The 13424-nt window shown below is 40.5% G+C and overlaps 1 protein-coding gene across 1 annotated transcript in view; it reads left to right on the top strand.

Annotated features, from left to right (window-relative positions):
• The window catches only part of large1 (LARGE xylosyl- and glucuronyltransferase 1), a 171000-nt gene that overhangs the window by 117410 nt on the left and 40166 nt on the right, over window positions 1–13424 (top strand). Inside the window, exon 7 of the mRNA XM_033614595.2 lies at window positions 11246–11350. Coding sequence (XP_033470486.2) covers window positions 11246–11350 — 105 coding nt within the window. The remainder of the gene's footprint in view (window positions 1–11245; window positions 11351–13424) is intronic.

Here is a 13424-nt window from a genome sequence, read left to right as displayed (position 1 = left end):
GATCTCCAGCCAGTCTAAGGTAACGTTGTAAAGGTTTATTCAGAGAGAGTTGTAAACACCATCGTAAAGGCAGCAGGTACATGTGGTGGTTCCCTTTTCTTTACTTCTTTCTGACAGACAAGGTAGATTAACCATGAGCCAACCGCTGTGCTGTGCAGTGAAAATGGAGGTCAGAGCCACTAAAGACTGTTGACACTAGAAAGACTAAGGCACCATTAAGTAACAGCTGTGCAGAACAGTAGCACTGAAATGTCTCAGCTTCCAAAACCCACTTTCTACACACTTAAAAAAAGGGTTCTTTCTGAAGGGCTAAGGCTTTACCCAGAGAATCATTTGCTTCTGAAGAACCCTTTTTTGAAGAAAAGGTTCTTCAATGGCTCTTTGTAAGATTAAGGGGTTTAAGAAGAACCATTTTCATCTTAAATTGAAAAAACAACTACTGGCATCAACTCTGGTGGACATTCCTGCAGTCAGGCATGCCAACAGCATGCTCCCTCAAAATGTTTGATATCTGTGGCATTGTGTTGTGTGATAAAACACATAACAGGGTCTACCAGGAACCAAAAAGGGTTCTCCTATAGGGACAAGCCATAGAAACCTATATGTCTCTAGTTAGCACCTTTATTTCTAAGTGTATACAAACAGGAATTACCCATTCTGTCAGGTGCCTGTTGGCTGTTTCTTAGCTTCCCAGGCACAGTCACTTTTTAAATGTTAAAATCACATCAGCAGCAAAGATAGGAGAGAGGAACAAGGGGAAGGACATGGGAAATTGTGTGATTGATGATGGAAGGCTTTCCAGATGAGAGATAGCTCTGTAGGTTGTCTCTGGGGTATCAGCAAGACGTTAAGAACCTAAAAAGTGTTGAATTATGAAAACTGTCTCTAAAGCTGCTTCCCCATAAAACCTTATCCTTCCATATTGTGGGTATTAGAAGGTAGTCACACCCTTCAGATTTTATCCAAGTTTACTCCCTAAATCATCCAGATCAGCTGGGAAAATGTTGAGAGCAGGAACATTGCAGGGTATAATGCATGATGTTTCTGAATGTTGTTCTTATTACATTTTCCAAAAAGATGATCAGATATCAACTCAATCCAAACCTGTCCTGCTTCTGCACTTAATATGCAAAATGGCATCCGCCCTAATGTCAGAAGTGGTCACCATGACAACATCCTACACTTCATTGTGTAGAGCAGGGAAACAAAATGCCTTACCACAATCCCCCGCCTTCTGCGATCAACAGAGCTAATGGTAGATGATACTTTGGCAGTATAACCTACCAACTACCTGTCCTTGAATTAGGAACACTTAAGTGTATTACAGTTTTCTAAGTGCATGAGACATCGTTTCTCTCCTTTTCAGCAGTTCAAACCTCATGACAGAAATGCTCTTTAGTTGATCACTTGGCATTCAAGGGCACCGGAACAGAGATGGTGACTCTCCTCATCATGTTAGCTCTGACTGACCAGCCTCCTTATTGGCCTGTTTGCCTTGTATGGTGTCATTATGACATGTCAAAGTACTGTACGAAAGCACAGCTCTAAATTGTGGATGAATTCTATTTAGCTGCCGCAGGTCAGGGTGCTGGCTCACTTTCACACTGTCATGGTTTGCTCGGACATTTGAACAGAACTGCTGACACCATTACTAACAGCTGTGCTTTTTCATGCTAGTTCTTAAGTTACATTGCCTGCTGGGAAAAGGTAAATCTGTTATTTGGGGACAAGAACATAATTGATGATAAAGTGTGACTAAAAATGCCTGTCTGAGATGGAATTTGAACCTAGATCCTGCTGTGCAGTATCTGGGCAATTTCAAGTCTAACTGAAATTAAATTGCTTTGTTTTGTTGTTATTTCTGCTGCAGCATACAGATCTGCCATGTAAATTGCCATTACTGGCACTCTTTTGAGAGTAAAATAGTGTTCAGAAGGACGAAATGTTTATTTTATAATTACTTGTTCTTATGAAGGTGCCCACTGTTTGTGCATTCACCAGTGAGAGTGATGTTAGTTCTCTAACTACGTTTTCAGACCAGATTAACATTTTTATTTTGCTCTAAGACCGCCGCCTAAGTCTCCTATTCGACATCACAACACAGCGGCTGCATCAGGTGCGGGAGATTTTGCCTACTTTTAGAAGAGATGACTCAGCCGGACGTTTCTTGCCACTGGCGACTCCCGGCTTCACTTCGCAGCCTTCCAGAAGGGTGATACAAACTGGAACACAGCAGTGAGGGGCGGTGGAGCCTGAAGGCAGTGTACTTTAGGTGGTCCTCGCAAGTCGGCAATTTTAGGCGGCGGAAAGTCTCTTGGTTCGGCAAAAGAGCCCCTGCTCTGTGGACACTTTGACAAGTGGTTCGCAGCCGCTGGATCCCATGAATCTTTGATGGAGTTGCAGGTCTCTATTGGGCTATGGCTACTTGCTTATAATAAAGTTGAAAACAATCTCGTTGGCCGTTCAGTGTTATTATCAAAGTTATTATTAACGCGTATAAAAACGTTGAAAACGCCTGGCTTTGTCACTTCAAGTATAATGTTACTGAAGGCACAGGAAACAAAAGAAAAACTCAAGACAGATAAGCAAAACTTAAAAGTATAAAATAACTTTGATCGTGAGCAAGAAAGAGTTATGTGGGAACTGAGTGTAAGAGCGTAACTGGTTAAAGCATAAAGAGTATAGCTAGAAGGAAGGACGGCAAAAGAAAGTAAGCAAAAATGGAAAGACAAGCGAAAAAAGCTAAAGAAAAAAAAATGCAGAGATGCACCAAGCTCAGTGCTTTAATCCGACCAGTTGAGTGGGCATATTTGAGGCAAGGCACATATTAATGAAGACACGTTGATTAATCAATCCAGCTATATTTTAACTTGAAATACAATATGGGATTCCTTCCTTCGTTTCAAACTAACGCTGTCCTGTGGCATTTCATACATCAGTGACAGGTACTGCCGTGATAGGTGCCAACTGGTGGTGTATCATAACACCACAAAAGGTTCCAACCAGCTGCACTATGTCACTTAAGAAATGTTAAGATGATATGCATAAAATGTACAAATGTAACGTATCCATGGTTTTCAAAAAAGTAAAATGCCTACGTTTTCTTCTGGCCACTCTGGATTCCACTCATTGCCCAGCCCTACTATGGAATGTGTCAGTGACTTAGAAAAACAACGTCCACATGAACAAAAGCTGAAGAGATTTCTCATTTCTAATAAGTTGAATGTATCTCTTGATGAGATTTTTAATCAAAGCTCCATGTGAGGTGCAGAAGGAGGATGAAATGGTGTAGTGAAGAGAGTATGTTGGGCCTGCTGACCTTGGCATTCATCTTTACTTGTATCAGCACCACTGACTCAGCAGGAAAAACTCCCACTGATCTAGTTGTACCTCTCCACAGCTAATTTAAGAACTGCTCACTCCCCCCTCAGCCACCTGCATGCTGGGAAATAGATTTTAGATGGCCTAAGGTTTGCTGTGTGAGGACTTTGCTTAGTGGGACATGCACGCATACTATTATGCCCAACACTATAATATATTCTAACCAGACTGTAATCGCTGAATAGCAGGTATTGGCTTTAATCCTTTAGGGGCTCGCAGGCCAGATAGCCAGTCGGTAAATTACACGATCAATAGCGACTAAACAGTGTGATGTGAATGAATCTGTTTGGAAGATTCTTAAAGCTGATGCAGTGGCTGTGGCTGACAGCTTGGTTTGAATATAGAAAACAGTGTGAAGAATCGCCTTGCTTTGATGGACTATTTTCTTTAAGATATTCTAAACCAGAGCTGTTCATTTTTTCATTCTTTTTGTCGAAACAGAGCAGAGCTGTATTGATTTAGTTTCCTTTTTCTTGCCTGTCATGGCTGTCTGACTTGGAACCCAGTATTTGACTGTTTTTGAGAAAAACGATGGTTGAGCGTTCACGGTCAATTGCTCCTCAATTTTTCTCATTGTGGATGTTTGGATTAAGTCAAAGATTTGTTTAAAGAAAGGCAGGTCTGGTAAGCTTAATGTGTTAACACTTTGTGGTCATTTGAAAGCATTTTTAAACAGCATTTTTGTTATTTATAATGGCATCAACAGGTTTCTTTGTGCATTTTTCTACTGTGGAACATAAACAGTGCCACTTTTAGTGAAAGGAGAAAGGATTAATGGTTTAGTTCTGGTTTAAAAGTGTAAGTAAGTGTTAATGTGAAAGGTTTTTTTGTAGTTACAAAGCCTCATAGAATTAACACCAATTTTGCAGTTTGCTTCAGCTCTATAGAGAGTTTTAGCCTCATTCAGCTTATTGTTGTATTTTTTTTCTTTAGCCTTCAAACTCCGTCCTCTTTAACCTCATATTTAGCAGAGGGCAGTTGTTTTCGGTGGATGATGAACCCACCTTACACTACCTACTCACTCATGCTGGTGAAGCTAGTGGAGAATTTTGCAGTTTAAGAGTTGGTTGAAGCCAAAACCAGAGCTAAAAGAGAGGTAATATTGGACTTACCCTTATCAGGTGGACCACAAACACAACCCTAAATGAATGATAATGTTGCTCTGGGTCTGCTGAATATATATAAATATAAGCAACTGTTTGCTTACATGTCCTGTGTAACAACTTAATAAGGTATGATAGGTTTTTGCCTAGTTTCACTGCCCTCAAGTAGCTAGAAAATGTCAGTCAATGCAGTTTAACTGAATTAAACTTCATTTGTATAGCTACAACATTTAAAAACAGAAGTATAATACTTTTATTTTATCACCTGTTGGTCAATGCGGCCCATTTTCAATCCAAGGTCCTCAAATACTTGGGCTTTGTCATGCCCCACAGCGTGTGACATCAATGACAAAGGCACATTTAGCATCTTTAAGAGACACGTTGGGCTTTCAGATAACGCCAATGTAAACACAACCTTGGCAGTATTTGACGCTGAGAGCAGCTGACATAGTATAAAGAGAGAAAAAGTCCACGCAAGGTGGACATTTTATAAAGGTTTAAACCTGGAACGGTTTCCAGAGGTTCTACCTAGAGCCCTATACCAAGGGTCATACCTATAACCATCTGTGATTCTTATAGAGGTTCCACCAGGAACCCTCTATGAGAGGTTCTCCTGAGAATTCCTCTTTGGTTTAATGGTTTTACCCAGAGCCCTCTCTGGGGGTTCCATCCAGAACTTTTTCACCTTGTAAGGGTGCTAAGGGGGTACCCGAACCTTTTTATACTCCAAGGTTTCCTAACAAACCTGCTGATCTACCAACCTACCAACCATATTACAGAACAATCTACTGACCAACCAGCTTGCCAACCAACTTTCCAATCTACCAACTGACGTACCAATCAATTTACCGACTAACCTACCGACCAGTCTACTGACCAACTTACCGACCAACTTTTCTGACCATCCTACTAACCAAACTACTGCCCAGTCTACTGACCAACCTATCAACCAGTCTATTGACCAGTCTACCGGCCAACCTACCGACCTAACTACTATGTGATCGATCAACCAACTTACCGACCAATCTACCAACCTACCAGCCAATCTACAGATCACCCATTCAGCCAACCTGTTGACCAACTTAATGACCAATCTACCAACTTACCTACCTACTAACCAGCCTGTCAACAACCTTACCAACTAACTTACCGACCAACCTACCTACCTACCAACCAACCTACCTGTAAGAGTGTCTGACTGCTCATGCTTTGTGAATCATCTTCTATGGTTTAATGGTTGCACCCAGAACCTTTCAAACTCCTACGGGTGCTCCAAGGTTCCCAACTAACCTACTGACAAAGTTACTGACCAACCTACCAGCCAACCTACCTATCTGTTGTTGTAGCAATATCTTTTTTTCAAGTTTCAAAAGCCTTCCGGCCTGGTTTATTTTTTGTGTTTCATCCCACATAGAACATTCACATGACAACCCACAAGAAAGTAAAAAAAAAAAGAAAAAAAAACAGCATGCGGACAAGAAATATAAACAAAAAAGAAAAAAAAGAAGAAATTAATAAATAAAAAATAATCAACAAACCAAAAAAAACCAGAAGCAATTTCTAAAAAATAACCACAGTGTTACCTATACATCATTCCTTTACTATGAGTCATTCATTCATTTGTAATAGTAGAACCATATAGTTTACATGGTAGGAAGTGGTTGAAAAAAGGCAATAAGAGTTAGTAGGCTACCCAGCAACTAGCTTATCGCCAAGTCTTGTGGAAACTCTCTTCAGAGCCCCGAAGGGTAAATCTGAGCTTTTCCAATGCAAGGTGTTGCATAGCATCTCTCCTCCACATTGTGTAAGATGGTGGGTTTGCCTGTTTCCAGTTTAACAAAATCAGCCTACGGGCTAATAAGGTTGTAAATCTGACCACAATTAGATTAGACCCCCTGAGGGAACTGTTCTCCCCTGCCACTCCAAAGATAGCCAACACTGGGTCTGGATCTAGCACATGCTTTGGGCATGACCAAAACATGTGTGCCAATGTGGCTGGGTGGACCTTGCATCGGTCGCATAGTGGATCTGTATCGGGGTACATTTTACTAATTTTTACTTTGGAGAGATGGGCTCTATGCAGCACCTTAAACTGTATAAGGCCATGTCTAGCACATATGGAGCAGGTATGGACACAGAAACTCTACCAAATTCCTTCAGTGGGGACAAGATGTGTAGGATTGACTCAGCCGGACTTTGAACATATAAGAGCAGATCATCTGCATATAGGGAAGCCCTATGTTCTCTACCTCTCCTGTGTACACCCTGAAATTGACCAGAAGATTGTAATGCAATTGCTAGGGGTTCAATAAACAGGGCGAACAACAGGGGGGAAAGTGGGCAGCCCTGCCTAGTCCCTCTGTGAAGAGGAAAAGGGTCTGAACGGATGTTGTTAGTCAGGACATATGCTTGGGGAGCCTTATACAGGAGTTTGACCCAGGAAATGAATCGTTCACCAAAACCAAACGTTTTCATTGCAGTAAACAAAAAACCCCACTCGACCCTATCAAAAGCCTTCTCAGCATCCATTGATATCACTATCTCTGGGATTGTTGGGTCTGGGCTTCTCTATGATATTGAGAAGTCTACGGATATTTGAAAATAAAAATCTGTTTTTAATAAATCCGGTTTGATCTTGTGAGATCACTGACGTGAGAACTCTCTCCAGCCTGAGGGCCAGTGTCTTTGCCAATAGCTTGGAGTCAACATTGAGAAGGCTGATGGGACTGTATGAACCTGGTTCGAGTGGGTCCTTGTCCTGCTTGAGTATCAAAGAAATGGAGGCCGTATGGTAGAGGCCTTTCAATATCATTTCAATATCACAGCAATTAACATGGTGAAAACATGGTGAAAACAATGTCATAACGAATGGTAACAAAAGGCAAAGCTAAAAAAAACTAAGAGACAAGTTGTAATTAACTAATAATGAATTAATTAACTGTTAAATTTATTATTCAACCTGGATTTTGGAAAGTACTAAAAAGTAAAAAAAAAACCCCTTGTGATTGTGCTGGTGTTTAACACAGTTCCCGGTGTGTGTTTCTCATTATATCTAACATGATTAAACTGTCATTAACTGTAATTAATTACACCAGTTCATTGCTTAATTGAAATCAAAATTGTTAACCTTAATGAGTGTATGGAGTAGAATATAAACAGGAGGGATTTGCAGTGGAAATTTTCTTTCCTACCTCAGCTGGTGATCAGATTAAGCTAACAGGCACTTTTTCTGATGAACCCAAACCAAAGTGAAACCACCTGAGACGCTTGTCCTGGTAAAAGGGGCACTGTTTTGTTTTGAGCTCTAATTGTCCCTCTCAGTCATCACCTTGATGGCAGGTCTTTGTTCTTTGTTTTGCAGCCTTTCTAAAGGGGCTGCCTGCTCTCTGCTGCCTGCTCCAATAAGCTCTCATTAATCTTCCTTACAGCCTTCATTAAAGCTGCCACTGCTACACCCATGCCCGCTCTCCAGACTCCTATCTCCTCCTTAATGCCTATCTCCTCGACCTTTATCTCTACCCAGCTTGCCTTCCATAATCTCTCGCCCTAAAGCCCACGTAACATCCCCTCCCCTCTCCTCCCTTCATCTCCTGGATCTCTCCTCTTCATTTGATTTTGCCTCCTCCTCTGTCCTCTCTATACCTTTTGTCTAGTGACTTAAAAACTTTAAATTCATTGTACTGTTGAGCGTTGAATTCGATTTGCACTTCTTCTCACGGCAGCGGTGTGTCATTTGTAAGGTGGCAGTCAAAGTTCTCTCCTGGTTTGTCGTTGACTCAGACATAAAAGCCCACTTTATGAAGGGATTATGTTTCTGCTGGCTCGCTGTTGAACCAGTTGACCCTGAAGTGTCAGCCACTGATCCCTCTCCGACCTCTATTTCTGTCTGCACACAGTCCAAACTGTAGGGAAGCCAACAACAGCTGCTTAGCTGGAGATCATGACTCAATTATCTCCTTATCTGCTTATCTCAAGATAAAACCAGCAAAAAATACTAATTTTGTGTGTGCGTGTGTGTGTGTGTGTGTGCGTGCGCGTGCATGCGTGCATGCGTGCATGCGTGCATGCGTGTGTGGTTGTTGTTGTTAAGCTCATAATTAGTTTTTAAAGCTGCTATCCTAAAATTGCCATAAATTCTCAAATACTGGTTTTTATTTACCACAACTGCAAAAAGAACCATGCTTTATTTGGCTCATATTTGAGCAACCCAATCACCAGAAAAAGTATTGACATCCGTTTCTGCAAACCATGGATACGTTACATTTGTATGTTATTATGTACTTTAAAACTTAACATTTCAAAGGTGCTGTGGTTAACATCTGGTTAGATTTAGGCACAGAAAGTACTTACTAAAAGATCATATTTTGGCTTGAAATACCCAGTTTTGGGGCCACTATCCAGGCAGGAAACGCATGGATGTCCCATTAAAAAGACATCCCTGCTGTAAAAACTGCCATGGGTCCCTACAATGCCAACATTTGCTTTTGGTAACTGGGCTGATTTGGGACATGCCTTTATTCCTTTTCACTGCATTGTAAGTCAGTTTGGACACATTATATTTATTACATTTATTTTTTGTCATTGATTTCAAAGGTATGTTATATTCTCAAGTGTTGCCTCTCAATGACTGTAGCTCAACACTGATAAAAATAAAAGGCAAGCAAACAATGAGAAATCATTTGAAAACTGTGTAGCCCAACAGTGGTGACATTTAACAGTTGAGAAAAAATCTTACAGTGTTTTCTGGTGGACAATAGATTAGATAGATAGACTATTTAATAGATACACTTTCTTTATATAATCCTTTCTTTGACTACAGTTTATTATTTATTGAGTGATATACATGCTGATATTTCTGTAAAATGTTAATATCAGTCGAGCTCTGGACAATTCTTTTTTTTCTTTCTTTCTTTTCTTTGTCAAATTAATTTAGTAGAGTTCGAATAATATTAGAATTTATTATTACTATTATTATTATTATTTATTTTTACAAAAAAAAAAAAATTATATATATATATATATATATATATATATATATATATATATATATATATATATACATATGAACGTGACACTCGGATGAAAACACCCATTCTGACCTCACTGAAGTGCCAGGTATAACCAACTTCTGCTTTGCTATCTGAGCAATGTTTGGATACTTCAGTGCGTAGTTTTCCACCACAAGAGTGGATCCTGGTCAGCTCGTAGTGGTGTCTCATTCTGGTAACGTTTCATCTCTTCTTCAAAAAGGGTAGGCAGGGAGGCAGCAGGTGCAACACTCTCCCTGTATGTCTCCCCGAACAGGTCACACATCGCGGACAGCGCAGTGGGTGGTGTTGGCGCAGCGGGCTCCTCCGTCGGCGCCTCTCCCTCCCGCTGCGTCCCTCTCTGGCCCGGCTTGTGAACGGGATTCGCCGTGATATACTACATCATTGATAGTATTAATTAATTATTAATGATATTCGAATTATCAAATTTAGGTTAGAACTTATAAAAAATATATATATATTCGAATATATTTCTAACTTTTATTTTTTTTTTTTGACAGTCCTAACACACATATTTACTGCTGGTCTATTCGCACGGGATTAGTATTACCTGAGGTAATTGTCCGGGACCCTTTTACAGGAGGTAAAAGTCGCGCTAATCTTTACTGACATCGTGCGGGATTAGTATTACCTGAGGTAATTGTCCGGGACCCTTTTACAGGAGGTAAAAGTCGCGCTAATCTTTACTGACATCGTGCGGTAATGATTACTGACATGGCACATTCAGACGGGACTAAAATCTCTGGTAATTATTACTTTACCCCACGTCCCTATGTAAAACTAATCCCGTCCGAATAGGGCATTTGATGCTGCTCTGTTCTGTTCCCGCTGCTCTCCCTTCCTTTGGCTTTCCATTTAGGCACATGGAAGGGCAGGGGGGTTTGCTCTTTCTGCCTCAGGTTTTCCTCGTTTGCTCGTGGAAGGGCAGAGATGTTTGCTCTCTCTGGTTTAAGGCTTTCCACGTAGGCCTGAGGAAAGGCAGAGAGGCCCAGAACAGAGGCATAATGCAAGTGGAAATTGACTAAAGTGGTCCTGACTGAACTGGCCTTTATTTGTCTGTGCTGGCCACGCCCCAGCTATTTGAGACTTATTATGTGCATATTGGCTGTTATTAGGGAATTTCAGGTCTATCAGTTGTTTTTCCTATAGTAATGGAACGTTATGTGGTTTGTTAGGCCTATGTTATCCAGTTGTATTTCTGTTCTATTTCTCTCAAGGCAGACAGAACTCTTTCATTAAAGCTAACTTGGATAGGCCATAGCATTGTCCTTCAAATGTTCACATTTGATTTTAAGCAACAAGTCCACAGCCTGGGTGTACAATGTGTTTGAAAATATGTGAAAATATGTGAAAGCCAAAAGAGAAAAAGAAAATCATTAGCTGATATGAAAGCAGACAGGCTAAGTTGATGGCAGTGTGTATACCAAAAGAAGTCAAAATGTTTCATCATAGAATAATGCCTTGAACACCACAAATTTAAGATATGCAACAATGAAATAAAATTCAAATGTTTTCTGAAAATGATTGCGTTGCCTCAGCCAAATCCCCTGGACCCAATACATACCTACAAAATAATACATTCAAGAAAGTGGATAATGATACCCCTCTACGGCATATTATATTTATATATATGGAGGGTGCAGAGAAAATTAGTAGATGTACAGTAGAGAATGTGATAAAAAGCAGTAATGTTGTTGTGTTTGCTGTGCTCAGGTCAGCAGGTTCTTGGTCTGGTGGAGAACCAGAGTGACTGGTACCTGGGGAACCTGTGGAAGAACCATCGACCTTGGCCAGCTCTGGGCAGAGGCTTCAACACTGGTGAGTGCAGGAGGATGTTGTTAGCATGTTGGTGTGTTGGGGCTACATTTGAAACTGTGTCTTAGTTGGATACTTATATCGATAATTATATTTAAGAAAATTAGTATGCATGCTAAATAAACCCTCTTGATTTTTGAGAGTGCTGCAAAACCTCAAAACATATGCAGATGTTGAGGCAGCTCCAGGAAGATTTCAGAAAACCTACAGTGCCTTCTAGATGTGGTTGCATTGCACACTGCCCTGTTATGGCTGACAGAGACATTTTACTGCCGCTATAATTGTTGTACCAATGTCCACTGTGAACACGAACACAGTGTATCTTTATGTGATGGGTCTATTTTTGCCAGAGCAGCTCACACCTTGTAAGTGTGTAATCCTCTTGTGAATGTATGCAGATGTTGATAGTTATTGTCACTTAACAATTAATGATGCATTTCATTAGTTATTGATTTTGACTTTAAATGCAAACAGCAGACTAGTTTTGTTATTTGTTTCCTGCCCAGTTGCCTGAAGAAAATGTTGTTTTATATTTTATATATATCATATCAGTGTTTCTAAAGAGACGTAGTATATGAGTGTCATCACTAGGTGGAGGGGATGGTGGATGGACAGATATGTTACATACATCATTTTGTAGAGGACACATTAAAACTTTACATTTCAACAACACTGTGGTTAGGTTAGGTTAGGTTTAAACACAAAAAACACTTGGTTATGGTTAGGAAAAGATCATGTTTTTGCTGAAAACACCTACATTTGGTGACACAAAAACTGCTGAAAAAGCGGGGGCTTTCAGTGAAAAACACTTGGATCAAACACTGCCGGAAATTGACCTATGGCTAAGCCCCATCCTCAATTGCGATGAGCCAGTAACAGTGCGTATAGCCATTCCCATACACTCAGACATTCTCTGCCTGGACGTCCATTGAAAGGCATTACAGAAAGTCAGTTTTGTTTGGTTTTATGAGCTTTTTCTGAGATTTGAAGTTTAAAAATGGTCAAACGGTGTGCATAGGGTACATGCAACTACACAAGGTATGCTGAGAGGCTGGGCGACGGGGTGTATTTTTTACCTTTACCTAAACCACATCTCAACCGAGAAAAGTGTCCTTTGGATAAAGTTATGCGGTAGACCACAACATGGATAAAATTTACAAGGATGTCTACATCTGTTCTAAGGTAAGTCAACATCGTGTTTGAGGGAACATATTGTCACTGTGCTGGAAAGAAATATAAAGTTATCTTTGACATCTCTAGCTAAACTAACAGAGAGACACTCTTGGTAAAGATGGTAAAAGGGCCGTTATCCTTTTCTCATATTCTGAGCCAAAAACCTTAACTTCAGTGGCACTTGGATACACAAAAATTTGAAGTGGTCTGCACCTTTGGAGATGTTTCATCTTGGTGACGACATAGAATGTACATAATGATGGATGAAATGACAGTTCCACAAAAGTGAAACCAAAACATCTTGATCGCCCCCTGGTGGTTAGCTGCATTAAAGGTCTTAAACCCTGCCCCCTCTAAGTTAGTGGGTGGGAAATGGGCCACACTAAAAACACCAAGTACATGTCAAATAATTTTTTCCCGAAGATGGTTTCTGTCATTTTAGGTAGTTCTTATCGCACTGATGTTTGTTCAAGTGTTCGGTATTCTGATATATCTAATAATTTCTAGTAATTTGATGTTAAAAAAGGGGGTATTGAGGTTGTGATTGACAGCCGTGTGTGCCAATCAGTATGTTTGCTGTCAGTGGCGCTGCTCACGATTGGTCGGACAGGTGTATGGGCGGGAACGCTACTGCACAGACTCAGGCTCCAAAGACGTCACCAGCAAGAGATGGCAGCAGCCGTATGCTGTTGCCAGATGTTCTGGCATCATTTTTGTACAGTAGGGGTGAGTGAAAACGCGTTGTCCATCTTTATATACAGTCTATGGCTGACACGCAATCCATCATCTCCTCTGTTCCATGATGACAAAATCAGCTCATACAGTTGCATGCAAAAGTTTGGGCACCCCTGGTCAAAGTTTTGTTAACTGTAAATAGCTAAGCAAGTAAAAGCTGATTTCCAAA

This window comes from Epinephelus lanceolatus, chromosome 23 (genome assembly GCF_041903045.1).
Source record: "Epinephelus lanceolatus isolate andai-2023 chromosome 23, ASM4190304v1, whole genome shotgun sequence".
Classification (NCBI taxonomy): domain Eukaryota; kingdom Metazoa; phylum Chordata; class Actinopteri; order Perciformes; family Serranidae; genus Epinephelus; species Epinephelus lanceolatus.
The sequence above is the reverse complement of the archived record's forward strand: the minus strand, read 5'-3'. Positions and strand labels throughout refer to the sequence as shown.